This window comes from Aquarana catesbeiana, linkage group LG04, assembly GCF_042186555.1.
Source record: "Aquarana catesbeiana isolate 2022-GZ linkage group LG04, ASM4218655v1, whole genome shotgun sequence".
Classification (NCBI taxonomy): Eukaryota; Metazoa; Chordata; class Amphibia; order Anura; family Ranidae; genus Aquarana; species Aquarana catesbeiana.
In genome coordinates, this window is record NC_133327.1 from 515,543,745 (window position 1) to 515,566,165 (window position 22,421).

General features: G+C 41.9%; 1 protein-coding gene across 10 annotated transcripts in view; it reads right to left on the minus strand.

The window, feature by feature from the left end:
- The window catches only part of UTRN (utrophin), a 1,071,426-nt gene that overhangs the window by 68,215 nt on the left and 980,790 nt on the right, over positions 1-22,421 (minus strand). For all 10 annotated transcript variants that reach the window (XM_073627744.1, XM_073627752.1, XM_073627745.1 and 7 more), the window contains 2 exons: positions 15,776-15,942; positions 4,897-5,008 (listed from right to left, as the gene is read on the minus strand). In XM_073627744.1, coding sequence (XP_073483845.1) covers positions 4,897-5,008; positions 15,776-15,942 — 279 coding nt within the window. The remainder of the gene's footprint in view (positions 1-4,896; positions 5,009-15,775; positions 15,943-22,421) is intronic.

Consider the following 22,421-nt stretch of genomic DNA (forward strand, 5'->3'; position numbering starts at 1 on the left):
CAATCAGATTCCCTTTTGATGAAATCTTAATCCACATGCCTGTGACTCTTTTTATACAAAGGGTTCAAATGTTCCGGTAATCTGAGGTGATGGTGCACTTAGGTGTTGCAAACATTGGATCACATAAGATTTTCACTATCACAGCGGTGGATTTGAACTCTGGACACAATTGGGACTGTTATTTATATTTTCTTTTTTTTTTCATTTTCAAAATTTTTCATGTTTTGATTGAATGGTTCACTTTTATGAATTTTGGGTTGTCACTATAAGCACGGCAATTTGAATTTACAGCTATGATATATAGTTGCTAAGTGGTGTGCAAACCAATGCTGGACTGTAGAATTATTTATTTCATAACAGTAAAAGTTCTGATTTAAGTGAAGAGAAGACAGGAGCCGGGGGAATATTAAAAAAATTGGACTTCCCTTTGATTATAGATTGATTTCCACTACCAAATGCAGCTCAGAACATTGTTATTTTTGGTAATGCTAAACAAACCAAACTAAGAGGAACTGCTAATGCTCTTGTTGGCATTATAAGAACATAGAAAAAGATAGGTTTAAAAAAAAGAAAGGTTAAGCATAGTGATGGTGTACAGACTATATAAACAATCTGCCCTTCTCTATATACTCATGCAAGAAATCAGAGACATTGGTTATAAACTGATGAACATTGTTAATTTCTATACTAATAAGGAAAAGCTAGGTGGTGTGAGAGGAAAAGCAGGAGCTGACCAGGGAGGAAAGCAAGAGGTGGCAAACCGTGACGTAATCAAGTATCATGTGAGTGAGGGGAGGTAGAAAAGAGATGACCATTGATGTGTGAAAGGGAGACAAGGTGAATCATGGGGTGATCAAAGACATACAGTGCATTGAAAAAGTATTCATACCCCTTGAAATTTTCCACATTTTGCCATGTTACAACCAAAAACTTAATTATATTTTATTGGGATTTTATGTGATAGACCAACACAAATAAATATGTCAAAAGTGTGGCATGCATTTGTATTCAGCCCCCTTTACTCTGATACCCTTAACTAAAATTTAGTGGAACCAATTGCCTTCAGAAGTCACCTAATTAGTAAATAGAGTCCATCTGTGTGTGATTTAACCTCAGTATAAATACAGCTGTTCTGTGATGCCCTCAGAGGTTTGTTAGAGAACATTAGTGAACAAACATCGTCATGAAGGCCAAGGAACACACCAGACAGGTCAGGGATAAAGTTGTGGATACGTTTAAAGCAGGGTTAAGTACTGAACAAATATCCCAAGCTTTAAACATCTCACGGAGCACTATTCAATACATCATCTGAAAATGGAAAGAGTATGGCACAACTGCAAACATACCAAGACATGGTCGTCCACCTAAACTGACAGGTCGGGCAAGGAGAGCATTAGTCAGAGAAGCAGCCAAGAGGCCCATGGTAACTCTGGAAGAGCTGCAGTGATCCACAGCTCAGGTGGGAGAATCTGCCCACAGGACAACTATTAGTTGTGTACTCAACAAATCTGGCCTTGGAAGAGGTCCAAGAAGAAAGTCAATATTGAAAGAAAGCCATAAGAAGTCACATTTGCAGTTTGCAAGAAGCCATGTGGGGGACACAACAAACACGTGAAAGAAGGTGCTCTGGTCAGATGAGACCAAAATTGAACATTTTGGTCTAAAAGCAAAACGCTATGTGTGGCAGAAAACTAACACTGCACATCATCCTTAACACACCATCCCCACCATGAAACATTGTGATCGCAGTCTCATGTTGTGGTGATGATTTTCTTCAGCAGGGACAGGGAAGCTGATCAGAGTTGTTGGAAAGGTGGATGGAGCCAAATACAGGGCAATCTTATAAAAAATCCTGTTAGAGTCTGCAAAAGACTTGAGACTGGGGTGGAGGTTCACGTTCCAGTAGGAAAACAACTCTAAACATACAGCCAGAGCTACAATGTAATGGTTTAGATCAAAGCATATTCATGTGTTAGAATGGCCCAGTCAAAGTCCAGACCTAAATCCAATTGAGAATTTGTGGCAAGACTTGAAAATGATGCTCTCGATGCAATCTGACAGAGCTTGAGCTATTTTGCAAAGAAGAATGGACAAAAATGTCACTCTCTAAATGTGCAAAGCTGGTAGAGACATCCCCAAAAAGACTTGCAGCTGTAATTTGCAGTGAAAGGTGGTTCTACAAAGTATTGACTCGGGGGGGGGGGGGTGATTTTGTATGTGTGGAAGGGGTGTGGGGGTATGTTGCCAGAGAGGTCAACTCCTTTCCCCAGAAAGCGGTACTAGCTGAGAGTGTTGACAACTTCAAAAAACTTTTACATATCTTCCTCAGGAAGCAAAATATACAGGGCTAAGGCAATTTTTAAAGAATAAATATCACATACATACATACACATTAGACTGGATAAACCTGTGTCTTTTGTCAACCTTATAAACTATGTAACATAGTTACACAGGTACTATTCAATGCAATGTGATAGGAGCTAAAACTTATGCCGCGTACACACGACCAGTTTAGCTGTCGTAATAAACTCTGACGGTTTCTCCAACGGAATTCCATTCAAGCGGTCTTGCCTCCACGCGGTCAACCCAAAGTCTGACCAAAGTCCGACCATCCAGAACACGGTGACGTACAGCACTTACGACGGGACTAGAAAAAGGAAGTTCAATAGCCATAGCCAATAGCTTTGGGTCCATCAGAAAAGATTTAGAACATGTTCCATTTCTAGGTCCATCAGATTTTTTGAAAAAAAAGTCCGATGAGGCCTACACACGATCGGAATATACGACGAAAAGCTTCCGTCTGACTTTTTCTGTTGGACATTCTGTTCGTGTGTACGCGGCATAAGAGAGAAGCTAGTGGTCCCAAACACTGATGATTAAAGAGTGTTTTACTCTAGCATGGGCACTACTGTTTGAACAATGTATAGCTGTATACCTGTATGCACTTCAGTGAAAAATTCTGCAAAGGGTCAGATCCGAGAGTGATAAGATATTATGCCTCTCAACTTTCTGAAATGGGGAAAGAGGGACACATTGTCTTCCTTGCTCCCAGTTATGTGGACTAGAATGAATTAATAAGCCAAAAAATAATTGGCCAAACTCATTCTTGGATTCCAGTAATTTCCCTGACTGGCACATAAGGAAACAAGAGGCCTGTTCCCATCTACAGTATTTGCATCAAACTGCTCTTAAAACTGGACATACATAGGAATTAGGATTGGATTGGTAGAACTCTTTCTAATCACCCAAACATATGTATGAGTCACACTCACTGTGTACATGCACTATAAGTCCAATAAAGTATTCTAAAGTCCAAATTTTCTAGCTTTCACAAAATTGTGAATAAGGTCAAGGTGAATAAGGTCAAATACATTGACAAACCAAAACTCCTCTGCAAATGCTTGCTATGAAAAGTTAAACAATTACTTCAACTAAAACATTGCCCACAACATAAATATGGCTGTGGCTTGTGAACTCTGCACAAGCATATACACATGTGAGACACATGCATATTCTACCAAGGAGGCTGATTTGCCAGATCTCAAAAACATGATTTCATACACATATAATATATGAACGGAATCTGCTTATTTCACTTTTATTCTATATTTAATTTACAAAAAAATGACATAATTAACATATGCAGGCATACCCCACTTTTAAGTACACAATGGGGTTTATTTACTAAAGCTGGAAAGTAGCAAAATCAGGTGTATATCACTTCCTGACCATACTGCTATTTTTTTTATGATGTGATGCACTAGTAAACATTGCCTGTATTAGCCTAACAAATAAAAGAAATATAGAAATAAATTATCCGGCATCAAAAAGTATATGCATATAACACTAATTTACATTTCCTTTGAAAATAACCAAAAATATAACATTTACAAGTAGTGATGGCTAAGGAGGATTGAATATTGTTTTCCTGACTAATTATTAGGACTTTTGCACATGGCCATACATTAGCCATACATTTTTAAAGATCTGCTTATACGTGTGCTTGTGAATACGCATGTGCCAGTGGTTACGTGCATATAGCTGCATACGGCGTATTTTGCAATATATGTCAATGCACTAAAGAACTCTGCAGCTGTGGCTAACAACAGATGGATGTAATTCTGTACAGCTGTACACCCCAAGTGCAAGAGCCCTTAGTGGGCTGGTGTGTAAACATGTATGTATTTGAATGTTTTCATTTGTACATGAATATGGGAAGGAAATTTTTAAACATCCCCAAAGATCACTATGTTGGCAACTGAGCCTGTTCCAAAGGAGATCCATTATGGAAAATGGTTTGGCTCAATCAAAGCAGTATCCAGAACTCTTATGCCCCGTACACACAGTCGGATTTTCCGATGGAAAATGTCCGATCGGAGCGTGTTGTTGGAAATTCCGACCGTGTGTGGGCTCCATCGGACATTTTCCATCGGATTTTCTGACACATAAAGTTGGAGAGCAGGAGATAAAATTTTCCGACAACAAAATCCGTTGTCGGAAATTCCGATCGTGTGTACACAAATCCGACGGACAAAGTGCCACGCATGCTCAGAATAAATAAAGAGATGAAAGCTATTGGCCACTGCCCCGTTTATAGTCCCGGCGTACGTGTTTTACGTCACCGCGTTCAGAACGATCGGATTTTCCGACAACTTTGTGTGACCGTGTGTATGCAAGACAAGTTTGAGCCAACATCCATCGGAAAAAATCCTAGGATTTTGTTGTCGGAATGTCCGAACAAAGTCCGACCGTGTGTACGGGGCATTAGGCTGTGATCTTTGTTTGAATATGCTTTAGCATTATTGTAAGTGTATAAGACTTGATATCAGACAAATAATCAACTAAATAACTCATCAAACATTATTTTTACAAATGCAACTTTGAAATGATACTCACTGGTATGCAATATTCCACCATTGGGTGATGTAGCTTATGACCCTTTGCTGTCCTTCCCGAAAAGAAACAGCTCTGGCAAACATCATAATTGAAATGTTTCAAACTACGATATCTAAAATAAGAGCATGAAAGTATAATAATATAAACACTCATTACTCACAACAACAAAGTGCAATAAAGATACTGTATATATAACGTCAGTGGCTTGATCTGGTAAGATGCTACGGCCCACAGCAACCCACATGGTAACCATGGTAGCACAATTATTGTAAAAAGCTACTTCCCACTACTACTGTCTGTGCTTTGTAAAAATATATAAGAATATATGTAGAGCATTCTAAAGCCTTTTAACCACTTCAATACCAGGCACTTTCGCTCCTTCCTGCCCAGGACAATTTTCAGCTTTCAGCACTGTCACATTTTGAATGACAATTGCGCGGTCATGCTACACTGTATCCAAACAAAATTTTTATCATTTTCTTCCCACAAATAGAGCTTTATTTTGGTGGTATTTGATCACCTCTGGGGTTTTTATTTTTTGATAAACAAACTAAAAAAGACCAAAATTTTTGAAAAAAAACATTTTTTTTAAAGTTTTTGTCATAAAATTTTGTTTTCCCCTTCACTCACTAATGAGGCGACACTGATGGGTACTGATGAGGTGGCACTGAAGAGTTGGCGCTGATAAGGAGACATTGATATGTAGAATTGATGGGCACTGATAGGCGGCACTGATATGCAGCAGTGATGCGCACCAATAGGCGGCACTGATGGGCACTGATAGGTGGCACTGATGGGCACTGACAGACGGCTCTGATGGGCACTGACAGGCAGGTGTGATGGGCACTGACAGGCAGGTGTGATGGGCACTGACAGGCGGCACTGACTGGCATTGATAGGTGGTACTGATTGGCAGCACTGATGATGAGGTACTGATGTGTTACTAACAGGTGTTACTGCTGGGAACTGATGGGCACTGTGGTGGGCACTGATTGGTACTGTGGGGGCTCTGAATGGCACTGTGGTGGGCACTGATTGGCACAGTGGTGGGCACTTGAAGGCTTTTTTATTGGGGGAATGCTGGGCACTGATCGGTAGCTTATTTGCACATCTGAGGGAGCTGTGCTGATAATCAATGTGCTGATTGTCAGCACAGACCCCCCCTCTGACAGGGAGAGCCACCAATCGGCTTTCCCTGTCAGTGCGAACTGAGGAATGCCGTTTACGGGCACTTCCTGGTTCACGCTGTGATCAGCTGTGATTGGTCACAGCTGATCATGTGGTAAGAAGCCTCTGACAGAGGCTTCTTATCACGATTGGAGAGGCGGGGTGTCAGACTGACACACCGCACTTGTGATCGCCGCGCTGCGCGCCCCCACAGGCACACGCCGGCATGTTATCCCGTTGGATATCATATGATGCCCATTCAGGATAACAGAACACTTCCCAGCCGTCATTCTGCATACGGCAGGCGGGAAGTGATCAACCAGTGAAAGGAACATGCTTTGGTCTGCAAATGTAAAAAAATGCTAAACACAGTTTAAAATAGCCTGAATAAACCTTTAGTGACCGGAATTATTGGTAGCTTAGATGCCCAGACCACATCTAGCAGAGCTGGCATGCATCCGTTAAAGCGGTCATTTTTTTGGTCATTTTTATCCACAGGTAAGCCTATAATAAGGCTTACCTGTAGGTAAAATGAATATCTCCTAAACGTGCAGGATTTAGGAGATATTTTCCCCGGCAAGCAGCCACTGATGTCAGCGGTGCATGCGCTCTGAAGGTCCGGCGGATCATGCCGGAACTTCAGAGCTCCTTGCCAGAAAGGAGGACTCACGCACGCATGCGTGGGAGTGATGTCATCTCGACTCCAGCCACTCACAGTGCCGAAGCCCGTGAACCCAGGGGAAATGCGGTGGTAACATGTCAGCCCCCTCAGCGGTGACCGGGCACCACTGTGGGGGCTTTGTTCTAAGGTAAGTATTTTATAAAGTGCTAGTATGTGATACTGTCTAGCAGGGTTTTTTTTCAGCGTTTTACTACTGCTTTAACTTGACAATAACTTTATGACTAATATTTCTGGTTGACAACAAGTCTGAGAACTAGGAACACACCCAGTTGCACATTTCTCTGGCACAAGATTAATTAATGTTCTCACGGCAAGCAGCATTTTATAATTGGACTTATAAAGTCAGATTTCAGCCATGAAGGGGTTTTAAAGCGGAGTTCCACCCAGAAATTGAACTTCTGCTGATCCGGCAGGACTCTGCTTTAACCACTTCAGCCCCGGGAAGATTTGGCTGCTCAATAACCAGAGCATTTTTTACAATTTGCCACTGTGTTGCTTTACCTGGTAATTGCGCGATCATGCAATGCTGTACCCAAACGAAATGTGCATCCTTTTTTTCCCAAAAATAGAGCTTTCTTTTGATGGTATGTGATTGCCTCTGTGATTTTTATTCTTTGTGATATAATTGAAAAAAGACCGAAAATTTTGAAAAAATTATGTTTTCTACTTTTTGTTATAAAAAAATCCAATAAACTAAATTTTAGTCATACATTTAGGTCAAAATGTATTTAGCCACATGTCTTTGGTAAAAAAAAAATGTCAATAAGCGTATATTTATTGTTTTGTGCAAAAGTTATAGCGTCTGCAAACTAGGGTACATTTTCTGGAATTTACACAGCTTTTAGTTTATGACTGCCTATCTCATTTCTTGGGGTGTTAAAACAGCAGGGCAGTACAACCCCCCCCCTCCCCCCAAATGACCCGATTTTGGACAGTATGTACTCCAAGGAATTTGCTGGGAGGTATGTTGAGCCCATTATTTAATTTTTTTGTGCAAAAAAAAAAAGTTTAGTTTAATTTTCCCGAAACTTGTGGCAAAATACAAAATATTCCATGGACTCAACATACCTCTCAGCAAATTGCTTGGCGTGTCTACTTTTCAAAAAGGGGTCATTGGGGGGGGTTTGAACTGTCCTGGCATTTTATACACAACATTAGAAGCTTATGTCACACATCACCCACTCTTCTACCCACTTGAAGACAAAGCTCTTTTTGACACTTTTTGTTTACATGAACATTTTTTTTTTGCTAGCAAATTACTTTGAAACCCCAAACATTATATATTTTTTAAAGCAAAGGCCCTACAGATTAAAATGGTGGGTGTTGCAATTTTTTTTCACACAGTATTTTTTTAATTTTAATGCACTAAAACACACTATATTGCCCAAATGTTTGATGAAATAAAAAAGATGATCTTATGCTGAGTACATGGATACCAAACACGACATGCTTTAAAATTGTGCACAAACATGCAGTGGTGACAAACTACAAACATTTTTAAAAGTCTTTAACATCCTTTACAGGTTACCACTTTAGATTTACAGAGGAGGTCTACTGCTGAAATTACTGCCCTCGATCTGACCTTCGCGGTGATATCTCATATGCATGGCGCAATTGCTGTTTACATATGACACCAGACCGACAGGGGTGCTTTTTTTAAATTATTATTTAACCACTTGCCGACCAGCCGCAATCATTTTACTGTGGCAGGTCGGCACGATCACGCGAACCGTCGTAGCTATACGTCAGCTCACGGGATCAGGATAGCAGGCGCGCTCACGTGCCTGCTGCACTGCGGGGGTGCCGATGCCCATGGCCAATGGTCACGACGACACACAAATACCTGTTCTGTTCTGACAGGAGTGAAAGATTGTGTGTTCCTATTAGCTAGGAAACCACGATCCGTCACTTCCTCTAGTCAGTCCCCTCCCCCTTCTGTTAGAAACACGTAGCAGGGAACACAATTAACCCCTTGATCGCCCCCTAGTGTTAACCCCTTCCCTGCCAGTGACATTTTTACAGAAATCAGTGCATTTTTATAGCACTGATTGCTGTATAACTGCCAATGATCCAAAAATATGTCCGATGTGTCCGCTATAATGTCGCAGTCCCGATAAAAATCACAGTTCGCCGCCATTACTAGTAAAAAAAATAATAATAATAAAAGTGCTATAAATCTATAACCTATTTTGTAAACGCTATAATTTTTGCGCAAACCAATTAATATACGCTTATTGCGATTTTTTTTACCAAAAATATGTAGAAGCATACATATCGACCTTAACTGAGAAAAAAAATAGCTTTTTTTAAAAAAAAATGGGGATATTTATTATAGCAAAAAGTACAAAATATTGTGTTTTTTTTCAAAATTGTCGCTTTTTTTTGTTTATAGTGCAAAAAATAAAAACCGCAGAGGTAATCAAGTACCACCAAAAGAAAGCTCTATTTGTGGGAAAAAAAGGATGTCAATTTTGTTTGGGTGCAGCGTCGCACGACCGTGCAATTGTCAGTTAAAGCAATGCAGTGCCGAATTACAAAAAATGGCCTGGTCATTTAGCAGCCAAATCTTCCGGGGCTGAAGTGGTTAATTTTGCTTTTCTATTTAATTTTTAAACTGTTTCTTTATTTTGTTTATTATTTTATCATTTTTATTGTTATCTCAGGGAATGTAAATATCCTATGATAGCAATAGGTAGTGACAGGTACTCTTTTTGAAAAAAAATGGGGTCTATTAGACCCTAGATCTATCCTCTGCCCTCAAAGCATCTGACCACACCAAGATTGGTGTGATAAAATGCTTTCCCAAGCATTTTTATATGTTTATATCCTGTTTATATCTGGTGAAACCTCATGAAATGCTTGTAGCTTCCGGTTTCTTAGGCCATAGAGATGATTGGAGCTGTTCTGGTCTCCAATCAGCTCTATGGTCAGCTGGCGGAACCACTGGCTGCATTCTCGGGTTCCCTGTTGGGACAGGAGTGCCCGAGAAAACCATGGAAGACGATGGGAGGGGGGACGCTCCCTCCCACTGCTTGTAAAAGCAATATAGAGGCTAATTAGCTGCTAGGATTGCTTTTACATAAAAGCCAACCGCTGGCTGAAAAGAATGATACCAAGATGATACCTAAACCTGCAGGCATCAGTCTGGTAAAACCACTCAAAGTCCAGCAACATACCAGTACGTTGCTGGTCCTTGTTGGGCATATATTGTAATTTTTTTTTTTATGCAGCCTATGGGCTGAACGAAAAAAAGAGATTGATCGGTGGGTATGCCCACTATTAGAATACCGCACTTCATCCACCCACTTCTAATGATGGGCATGCATGCACCATTTTTTTTTTTTTTCAAGTGTGGTGGTGAAATCACCTCCTACAGCACTGGATTCGCTGATTTACATATCGTGAGAACAAACACTGTCGCTGAATGGCGTACCTGCTAAGTAAATGATGGCTAACAATAAAACAAAGTAACATTACAGTATAACAGTAAGACATACCATACCTGCAAAGCAAATACAATAAAACATAGTAAAATTAAAACATTTTTTAATGCAGTCTGTGCCTAAAAAATATATGCTGAAGCATGGGGGCAATCCATCCCTAATGTTAGGAGCAAATCGCTCCTCCACCCCTGCCCCCATGCTTTGGGATATATGCTCTTTTTTTTAACTGTGGTGGTGAAATCACCTCCTACAGCGCTGGAGTCATGGCTTTATGTATCGTGGGAGCAAACGCTGTTGCTGTCAGAATAAATAAACCTGTGCTGTAGCTGAATGGCGTACCTGCTAAGCAAATGATGGTTAACAATAAAACAAAGTAACATTACAGTATAACGGTAAGACATACCATACCTGCAAAGCAAATAAAATAAAGCATTACAGTTCTAAAATACAGTATCTATAGAGAGAGAACGATATAGAACAATAGAGAGCGAATATAAGAGAGAGAACAATAGAGAAAAAAGAAAAATAAAAACACAACTATTTTTGGCTTTTTTTTTTTTTGCACTTTTATATAAACTGTAAACGTTCCACATTAGGGTCTCTGAAAATGTGATGGCCATCTCATCATTCGAGACCCTGTGTAAGCATGTCCTAGAACTGTGTAGTGCTGTACCCTACGCTAATATTCCACTAGTATGTGGTAGCGTTTGAAACAGTCACCGATGCAGAGATCAGGTTGGTCAGGACAGGAGGGACAATAAAAGCGCATTTTCTGCAGACGCAACATCTTCTTTGGGGTGTTCTTTGGGCAGGGGTGCCAGGGAGGACATACAGAAAATGCCTCTCATGCAGCTGGCTCACTGCATTTGTGTTGGGAAGGTGGGGCAAAGCTCCGTCTGGAAACAGAAGGGCTGTGACGATCTCTTCCTGGAATTTTAGGAAGGCTCCAGTTCATCCTGAATCTTCGTATAGCACAAAAGCATTCAGCAGAGCCAACTGGAATAAATATACAGACACTTTTTTATACCAGCGACTGGCCTTATGGGCAATTAGGTACGGCACCAACAACTGGTCATTGAGGTCCACCCCTCCCATGTTAAGGTTGTATTTGTGGGGTTTCTCCACAACACCAGTTGCCATAGGAATTTGGACTGTCGTATCTGTGTGAAGGGAGGACAGAATGAAAACGTTCCGTCAATCCCTCCACTTCACTGATAACAAATTATTACATTTCAAGCAGGCTCTCTCCCCCCGTCTAAGTCGGGACTCTACAAGCCGTTGGGGGAAGCCCCAGCGATTAGATCGCACTGTGCCACATGCGCCAATTCCACAATCAAAAAGGTGACTAAAAAGTGGCACACTTGTGTAATAATTGTCCACATACAAGTGGTACCCCTTTCCGAATAAGGGTAACACCAAGTCCCACACAACCTTACCAGTGCTCCCTATGTAGTCTGGGCAGTTCTCAGGCTCCACGTAACTATCTCTTCCCTCGTAAACCATAAAACTATATGTATAGCCTGTTGCCCTGTCACAGAGCTTATACATCTTGACCCCATATCTGCCACTCTTGCTGGGAAGATACTGTTTGATAGACAAGCGGCCAGAAAACTTAATCAGGGACTCATCAATGCAGACAACTTGATCGGGAGTAAACAAGGCTGCAAACTGCTTGTTGAAAGTGGTTTACGAGGGGCCAAATATTGTGGAGCCAATCGTATCGAGGGTCACCCCGAGGATGACAGAGTTCATTGTTATTGAAATGCATGAACCGTAAGATCTGCTTGTATCGTGTCATGGTCATGGAGGCAGAGAACACAGGCATATGGTGAATTGGGTCAGTGGATCAATATGACTGCAACTCTTTTTTTAACTATTTTTTAACTATGCCCATGAGGAGGAATAGGCCCAGGAAGGTCTTAAATTTGGAAACCGTAATAGGTTTCCAATCTCTGGCAAGGGTCAGCTGTGGATTACAGCGATGAATTGACCAGCCTACAAATTGCCAGAACAGATCTATAGAGATCTTACGTGAAAAAAAGCAAATAAAAATCAAGTGACGTAAAATCAACTGTTTCCACCTGAATTCCAGGTTGGCTAGTGAATGGAGGAAGTACGGGCGCTGCAGAAGTGTTGGGCTCCCAATTCGGATTGGAAAATGCAGCAGGAAGGGCACTATGGGCTCGACGGGCCTGTGTTTGTCTTCTTCTTGGTGGCTGCGGGACACTACTTGTGCTAGCCACCTCACCAGCTTGAATTGCACTTATGGGACTCGCCACGTCGCCAAGTGTTACTGCTGTGCTGGATGTACCACCAGGATGTACTAGGCCGTTGGTGCTTGCCTGTTCACCAAAAGGATGAGCGGCACTAGTACTGGCTCTCTGCTCCATACGAGAGCCCTGCGGTTCTTGCACCTCAACAACAGCAGAACAACGAGGTAGGGTATGCCTGACCCGGGCAGGGACCACTACTCCATCGTCAGAGCTATCTGTCAGGGTGCAGCTGCTGTCTACTGGTTCGTATTCTGAGCCAGAATCGGACAGATGGGTGACTTCCTCTTCACTCTCATCTGTCAGGCTCAGAAACACGTTGGCCTCTTCACTAGTGTACCTTCAATTGGATATTTTGGCCTCTAAATTTACTGGTACACTAGTGAGACTCACAGGAAAAAAGAGCACCTGACTGTCAGGGACTGCTTCAAACGCTACAAAAAAAACTGTTAGCGTTCGCAAGGATCAGGCCTGACTGTTTTTTGTAAGTGGCAGTGATTGATTGATACTGCACTTGGGTGGGCTGGGCTGGACTGAAGGGCTAAACGCAGGTGCTAGCAGGAATCTGGGCTGATCCCGCTAACGCTGCATTTTTGGGAACCCTAAACTACTGGGGATGCTAATATAGTTCTGATCAGATCAAAGATATCGATCAGTTAAGACACTATACTACTAAGGCAGGTGTATGGTGCGTGCGTGGGTGTTAGCGCTTCTGGCACTAATCTGACGCTGCCTGGGGCAACGCAGACCCTGACTGACGCTAAAACCTAACTGATATCCCCCGCCGGGTGATCAGGGGGTTAAACTTTTATTTAGGTAATATACGGCAGGTGCCCTGACGCAATAAAAAAATAACTAGCTCACCAGCGTCACCAGTGACACTAATATGGTGATCACTGGTGACAGGTGGTGATCACAGAGGGTGATCAAGGAGTTAAACCTTTATTAGGGGGGTCCCTAGACCTGTCTGGGCCTACCACTAAGTAACCTATCACTAATTATTGTCACAAATGACACCAGTACAGTGATCAAAAAAATTTTGAACACTGCACTGGGTGACACAATGACAGGGAGTGAAGGGGTTAACTGAGGGGGGGGGCGATCGGGGGATGACAAGTGTGCCTATGTGTACTGTGTCAGTGTAGTGTTGGTGCAACTTACTCTGAGATGTCTCTCCTCTCTCTGGAACGGAAAAGAGTTCCATGAGGGGAGATGACATCACTTCCCCTGCCTGTGTTTACATGTACACAAGGCAGGGGAAGGATTTCATTCGCCAGAACCGATCACCAGGTCCAGGCCAGAAATCATTGGTCTGGGCCTGGAGACTGATCGGTTCTGAAGCGAACAGGATCGTTGCAGCCGCCGTACAGCTACGTCACTTCGCCCAGAAGGGCCAACATGCCACAGTATAACTGCAGCGGCTGGTCCGGAACTGGTTAATGTAACTTGCACAGTAAAAGCTCATTTATTTAACAACTTTAAAACGCTTCTTTGAATAGTGATGTTTTCCAGCCCACGATAGGTTAACTGCAAAGTCACAGTGTAGTCTTAGAGATAATTACAAGCAACTATCTCTCTTTGCGGCATTCTCTACCACTTAATCAGTCTTAGGCACCTTATCCTTTAATTGCAATATAAATTTACTGTCGAATGATGAGAGCAATGTTAATAACTCTGCCACGTAAGTACTAAGCGCTTGAGTGCCCATAAGATCCAAGCGAAGGATAAGGTAAGATTTTTAACAGTTTAAAAAAAAGGAAAAAGCAGATAACTTGCAGTAAATATTGCTCAGTGCGTCTATTTTAATACTGTTACTTTTACTTGGGAAATCTTAAATGTAATTAGATACGCCATTTTTATTGCTTTGCAGCTGAAATGGCTGATTTTTATACTGGGATCTATGCTCCATGAGGAAGTACACAGTAAAAAACATGCTTTTTTGTAACCACCCTAAATATCCAATTTGTTTCCTATGTCTGCTTTTATTTTATTTTATCACACACCAGAGCAAGCTGCAATAAGATCTTCTTAGATATTTGGTGGGAAAAAAATATTAGTGTGCTTAATATATGAACATCATCAACTTATAGCAAACCAGAATATTACTTTGCAAATGTGTCATCAATATAATTATTGGCATCTGTAAAAGATATTATTAATATTGCTATGTATTAATGAAATACATTTCCGGGTCACAGAGAATTACTCTATTTGCTCCTAACTTAACCCCCCCCCTTCAAAGCAATAAGAAGTCTCTGCACTAGAGTCCCCTTGTAAGTCAATGCCACATCCTTCCCTTTCTGCCCTTCTTTAGTTAGTGGAATGTTCATTACATTTTTGGTTACTAAGATTGGCAGACTGGGGTGTAACCAGGTTCAGACAGTCAGTAACTAAAGAAAGAATTGATTTTGCTGCCCACAAAAATATGACCGTTCTATTTGAGCCCCAAGTGCAATATGGAACAGTGAATAAAAGTCTTTCACTGGTTGCTATTTCTAAGCATATAACTAAGGTGTTTGTTAGGGCAAAATAAACCCAAAAAATCAACCCAAGGACAGAAAAAACTTGATGTGCCAGAAATCCAGTGAGTTCCTAACTTCCTGTTTGGACTGACCACACATTGCCTCTACTGCACTCAAATTTCAATCAGCATTGTCAGGCTTGCCTGTTGGAGTACAGAGCTCCACCTATCCTCCACACCTCTCTGTCTCACTCCACAAATATACATTCATTCCTTTCCCAGCAATACAATGCTGCTGCCTTGACCCCCAAGACTGCCTACACATTGTGTGGTTGATTTACTAAAAGAGTAGAGCATGTTTAATTTGAAATGTGTCTTTGCCAATACTAATTGAGCTCCCTGAAGCTACCCCTGAAAGAACTTTAAAAGCATGGTGATGATGTCACTGTAATAAAAGATGTTTCTTGCTACAGAAACAAATTAAAAGGAAAAAATGCTGGGACATACTCTATACGGAGAGAGGAAAGTCTGGGTGGCTTTTTGTAATGTTCCACTGAACTAAATGTCCTCCTCAATAGCAATAAACCTTTTTGCTGCTTTTTTTCTTATAATGGAAAATGGCTCTGGCATATAGCTTCCATAATTTTTATCTTTGCATTAGCTAGTGGAGAATTTGTCTCACTTGTTACCATACTAGTCTGAATCATCATAGTGTTTCCTACATATTACATATTTCTGTTTTTTGTAGTTTCTTACTGCATAAAAATAAATATGCCAATGTCTACCTATACATTCAGAAATGCTGACAAGAATGCTTATGTTAAGTTCCGGACACTCCACTGGCAAATTCACTTACCTAAATCCTACAATGGGACATTCCTTGCAGATATTACACTTGGCTTGATGCTTAGCAGTTTCAGCTGCTGCCACTCTATGAAGCACAGGTAGCCAGACCACAGACTGAGGCTCCAATCGCATCCATTGAATAAACTGTTTCACGTTGATCTCTGGCTTATTCTGAGTCTATAATAAAAAAAATACAGTGAGCAGTAGGATAGTAATATAACTGTAAGTAGAAGTAATAAAAAACAGCAAATAATCTGGGCAATTTAAGAAAAAAATCATTGCTTTATTTGATTATTACACTCTTGTAAAGTGTAAAAAATCAACTCCGACGGATTGATTGACAAAAGGAAAATAGGCTAGTCACTTTGCAAAGGAATTTTTACTTTTTAAGGGAGTTTTCCCTTAACTTACTGAATGTAGTGAAAATTCACTTTGCAGAGAAAACCCAATTATGCGCAAAGTAAATAAAAAAAAAAGCAGTATTTTTGCTTGCCATGATTGAATGACTGAATTCAGCAAAACTTCAATACGCTGAGGGAACATTTCCTTGCAAAGTGAAAATTCAATTGTAAAGTGAAAATGTCTTTGCAAAGTGAACAGCCTATTTGCCTTTAGTAAATCAACCCCTCTTTCCTTTCATTCATGTCTTTCCTAGCCTGCTCAATCAAGAATAGGTGGATGCTTGTTAGGGAGATTTCCTCTAACTTCCTTTCCCATCAACCACTGACATCAGTATAAGGTGTGAGCAGAAATCTGTAATGCCTCGTACACACGAGCGGACTTTTCGACCAGACTGGTCCGACGGTCTATCCAACGGACTTTCGGCAGACTTCCGACGGACTTTCAGAACAAACTTGCCTACATACGATCACACCAAAGTCCGACGGATTCGTACGTGATGACGTACGACCGGACTATAATAAGGAAGTTGATAGCCAGTAGCCAATAGCTGCCCTAGTGTCGGTTTTCGTCCATTGGACTAGCATACAGACAAGCGGACTTTTCGATAGGAACTGGGTCCGACGGAGTTCCGGCGTAAAGATTTGAAACATGTTCCAAATCTAAAGTCCGTCAGATTTTCGACCGAAAAAGTCCGCTGCAGGTCCAATGAAGTCCACGCACGGTCGAAATGTCCGCAGGATTCGGTCCGTCAGACCGGTCCGATCGAAAAGTCCGCTCGTGTGTACGCGGCATAACAGGGACAACGCTGCAATAAAAAACTTTTCTACAGAGGAGAGGAATTTTGGAAATTTAATTGGCTTTTCTTTGCTTTTATGTCCCTTTTGGAGATGGTTTTGCCTTTCTTCCTGTCCCAGTGAACATTAAAATCCTAACAGAGGCTTTAAACCTACTCCACTCTGCTTAGTCTTCATGTACACTTGAACTACTTTGACCGCCGGCTGCGGGAAAAAACAAAACACGGCAAAATCCTGCCGCAATTTTACTGCAATTTTGCGGCCGGCGGTCAAAACATTCCTATCCTGAACACGATTCTTCCACGTTCATGAGAGGGAGGTTAGGGGAGGTTGAAACTCCTCTAACCTCAGCAGCTTCTAAATGATCCTAAAAGCCTAATGCCGCATACACACGATCACACATTCCGACAACAAAATCCATGTTTTTTTCCGACGGATGTTGGCTCAAACTTGTCTTACATACACACGGTCACACAAATCTTTTTCAAACATTCCGAACGTCAAGAACGCGGTGATGTACAACACGTACGTTGAGCCGAGAAAAATGAAGTTCGATAGCCAGTGCGGCTCTTCTGCTTGATTCCGAGCATGCGTGGAACTTTGTGCGTCGGAATTGTGTACACACGATCGGAATTTACGACAACAGATTTTGTTGTGGGAAAATTTGAGATCCAGATCTCAAATTTTGTTTGTTGGAAATTCCGACAGAAAAAGTAAGATGGAGCCTACACGTGGACGGAATTTCCAACAACAAGCTCCCATCGAACATTTCCCATCGGAAAATCCAACCGTGTGTACGCGGCATAAGTGTACATAGACACATAGGGGATGATTTACTAAAACTGGTGCACACAGAAACTGGTGTAGTTCTGCATGATAATCAATCAGCTTCCAGGTTTTATTGTCAAAACTTAATTGAACAAGCTGAATTCAGAAGCTGATTGGTTACTCTATACAGCTGCACCAGATTCTGAGTGCTCCAGTTTTAGAAAATCTCCCCGCTTTAATGGAGTTGAGTTTAGGAGCTTTGGCAAAAAAAAGTCAAAAGCTCCTAAACTCAAATCCATACCAGACCCCGATCCGAGCACGCAGCCTGGCCGGTCAGGAAAGGGGGTGGGGACGAGCGAGCGCCCCCCCCCTCCTGAACCGTACCAGGCCGCATGCCCTCAACATGGGGGGTGGGTGCTTTGGGGGAGGGGGGCGCCCTGCGCCCCCCCCCCCAAAGCACCTTGTCCCCATGTTGATGAGGACAAGGGCCTCTTCCCGACAACCCTGGCCGTTGGTTGTCGGGGTCTGCGGGCGGGGGCTTATCGGAATCTGGGAGCCCCCTTTAATAAGGGGGCCCCCAGATCCCGGCCCCCCACCCTATGTAAATGAGTATGGGGTACATGGTACCCCTACCCATTTACCTAGGAAAAAAGTGTAAGTAATAAAACACACTACACAGGTTTTTAAAATATTTTATTAAACAGCTCCGGGGGGGGGATCTTCCTCCGGCTTCGGGGGTCTTCTTCCGGCTTCGGGGGTCCCTCCGCTTCATCTTCTCCCGGCGTCCGGTTGGTTCTTCTCCGCTCTCCGGCCTCTTCTCCCGGTGTCGCAGGTCTTCGGCCGGCCCCTCCGCTCTCTTCATGTAGCTCTATTGCGAGCGGAGGTCCGGACTTCTGGGCTTCTTGGCTTCTTGGCTTCTCTTCTCTTCTCTTCCCCCAGATGTTGACACGACGCTCTCTCCGGCTGGACTGGTCTCTGAGGGCTGCGTTGTGACTTATATAGGCGGAGACCCCGCCCCCATATGATGTCACAGTCCCTGGGCATGCTGGGACTGTGACGTTTTAGGGGGCGTGGTCCCCCAAAGCACCCACCCCCCATGTTAAGGGCATGCGGCCTGGTACGGTTCAGGAGGGGGGGGCGCTCGCTCGTCCCCACCCCCTTTCCTGACCGGCCAGGCTGCGTGCTCGGATCGGGGTCTGGTATGGATTTTAGGGGGACCCCGCGCCGTTTTTTCGGCGTAGCGGGGTTCCCCTTTATAATCCATACCAGACCTAAGGGCCTGGTATGCCCCGCGACGGGGCTAGCAAGGTGTCAATCTCGCCGATAAAAGCGGCAAGATTGACATCCTTTTCTAGTCCCGTCGCACCTGAGTCACGTTCAAAATGAACGGACTTGTCCGTGTGTGGGCAAGTCCGTTCATTCTGAAAGTCCGCCGGAACTCCGGCGAAAGTCCGTCGGAAAGACGGGCGGACTTAGCCCGCCGGAAAGTCCCGGCGTGTGTGGGCAAGTCCGTCCGTTTTAAAGTCCGGCGCACCTGGCGGACAAAGTCCGTCGGAAAGTGTGCCGGACCAAGTAGGATAGAAAGTCCGCTCGTGTGTACGCGGCATTACACTTTAAAAGCCTTGAGATAGAGACAAGGAAAGTACTCCTTTATGTCCCCACAACTATATAGGTTTACATTTCCAGGTTGTGCACAGCTGTTTTAATTTTATTGGATCCTGTTAATGTGATATATAGAGCAATGGCTTTTATGGTGTAACATATGCATGGAACGCATGCCACTGAAGTGGGTTAAACACGATCACCAAAATACTGACAACGTTTTCCATGAAAAGCTTTAGGTTACTGATGAAGACGCTTCCCTGAAGACGTTCACTACGAAACGTACGTCGGAGCGGTACGTGGTCACATGTCCTATCACCCAACAACATCCGGATCCTTTGGCTGCCCCCCTGTGTAAGCTGGAACGCACGCCAGCGTGGAGGAGACATGAAAGGCTTTTTCTGACTGCGAAGTCACCCTGACATGCAAGCAGCCCCAGTGCCGGGTAGGCACCCACCAATGTAAGCGGCCATTTGGCTTTTTAATTTGTTTACTTTTTTAATAAATGGTTTTACGCTATGGAGACTGTTTTTGTTTCCTATGTATCCTTATCCTATCTTGAATGAGCTTGACGGGAACGATCCATGCCTATAATACCAACCACAGTCCGGCCATCCATGTGAGCAGGCACAACCCTGCACAAGCGCTAGTGACTCTCTTTTTAACTAAAGGAGTCATTGGTATCTGGTAAGCAGATATCTACTACTTCGAGGTGTTTTCCTTTTCTTATTTTCCTTTGGTGATGGAAAACCTTTTGTTTACAGCAACAAGATTGGGATATTATTGAAAGATATCACTTCAACCACTTCAAATCACTTTTTTATGTGGACAATCAATCACTATATATTTTTTTCACTATTGTGGGCATTTCAATGTGTAATTTAATTATGATTTGTCATTATTATGTTTTTCATTTTTTTGGTAATGCAGGAAATTTATTTATTTAAAGCACTTGAATAGTATGGTATCTAGCGCCCCCTAGCTTTCTTACATTTCCATTTTTTTGGTAATGCAGGAGATTTATTTATTTAGAGCACTTGAATAATATGGTATCTAGCGCCCCCTATCTTCCTTACATTCCTTTTTTTGATTATCTATTTTTTGATTATTCAAAAATTGGGGAGCAGCTTACACTGATTGTTTATATATTTCCACAAATTTTCTTTATTGTTGGGAATGTTTTCTTACTAGATGTATCACCAGTATATGTAATTCATATATATTATCTGCTATCGACACCACTGGCGCGAAGGTTTTTACTATTTTCTACTGATGAAGAGTAACATGTTAAAATGTGAAATCAGAATTAGAAATTACCCTCAAACCAATGTTTTGGGGTTTTCATGCTGGTACTTGAAATTGTTTTGATTAACAATCATCTTTACAATTGTCCTTAAAATAATAAAACATGGTTTTATGTACGTATTATTGTCACTACACCAGCTATTTTCTTTACCTATGACATTTGTTCTTGGTTCTATGAGAGTTTTACAGGTGAATGTTTAGCATTTGTTGAGCTTATTATGGCAGAGATGTAAAAATATCTACATGTAATCTGTCACCAATTTAGTCCCAGTTTCTAACGCTGAGAGGGCCAAAATGCAAATTAATAGATCGATTATATATATACACACATATACACTATATTACCAAAAGTATTGGGACACCTGCCTTTACACACACATGAACTTTAATGGCATTGCAATCTTATGCCGCGTACATGCGATGATTTCTAGTGAGCCCATCCCCCCTACAGTTAGAACATGCTGATGGAACAGTTAACCCCTTGATCGCCCCCTAGTGTTTAACCCCCTCCCTGCCAGTGACATTTACACAGTAATCAGTGCATTTTTATAGCACTGATCGCTGTATAAATGCCAATGGTCCCAAAATAGTGTCAAAAGTGTCCGATCTGTCCACTGCAATGTCGCAGTCAGGATAAAAATCGCAGATCGCCATCATTACTACAATAAAAAAAAATGAATTATTAATAAACCTGCCATAAATCTATCCCCTATTTTGTAGACGCGATAACGTTTGCGCAAACCAATCAATATACGCGTATTGTGATTTTTTTTTTTACCAAAAATATGATTAAGAAATAAGAATACATATTGGCCTAAACTGTGGAAGAGATTTTTTTTTATATATATTTTTGGTGGATATTTATTATAGCAAAAAGTAAAAAATATTGCTTTTTTTTTTAAAAATTGTCACTGTTTTTTGGTTTATAAGGCAAAAAATAAAAACCGCAGAGGTGATCAAATACCACCAAAAGAAAGCTCTATTTATGGGGAAAAAAAGGGCATCAATTGCACGACCGCGCAATTGTCAGTTAAAGCGACACAGTGCCGTCTTGCAAAAAAGGGCTTGGTCAGGAAGGGGGTAAATCCTTCCAAGGCTGAAGTGGTTAAAAAATTTACAAATGTTCAATTAATAATTGGTCATGTTCCTTCTTAATTCTAAGACCAGTATTTTTGGACCAGTTATCCTACTTAAAGTGATATTAAACCCAAAAGCTAAAATTTAAGATTTTTTTGTTTTTTTAGGCTTTTTTCACCTTTATTTTCAACTGCTGATCGTAACAGTAAATCTACTATTTTTCAACCTCAAACAAAACCAAAGTAAATTCCGAGCTCAACTCAATGACCAGCCTGCAACCGATCAAATTATCCTGTCTAACAGTATGCATTAAAAACAGGGATTTAGTTTGCACACATTTGTACATATATGCTTAAACTGCAGAGCCACTTCAGGGCATCCCAATATTATCTGCAGTCCTAACTCTAAATTTTGAGAGCCTCCATAATAGAAGCACATGCAATTATAATGGATAGGCAGATAGGCCATTAGTTTGTAGTGTTGGAATGGTGGGGTGGGGCCCTATGCCTTTATGGAGGGCTGGGCTCCCTTCAGGCTCACCTGCCCTCCGCCTATCCATTGTAATGCATGTGCTTCTACTATGGAGGCTCTCAAAATTTAGATTTTCAGATAATACTGGGGTGCCGTGAAGTGGAATTTAGACATGTATTTGCAAATGTGTGCAAACTAAAACCCTGTTTTTAATGCATACTGTTAGACAGGATAATT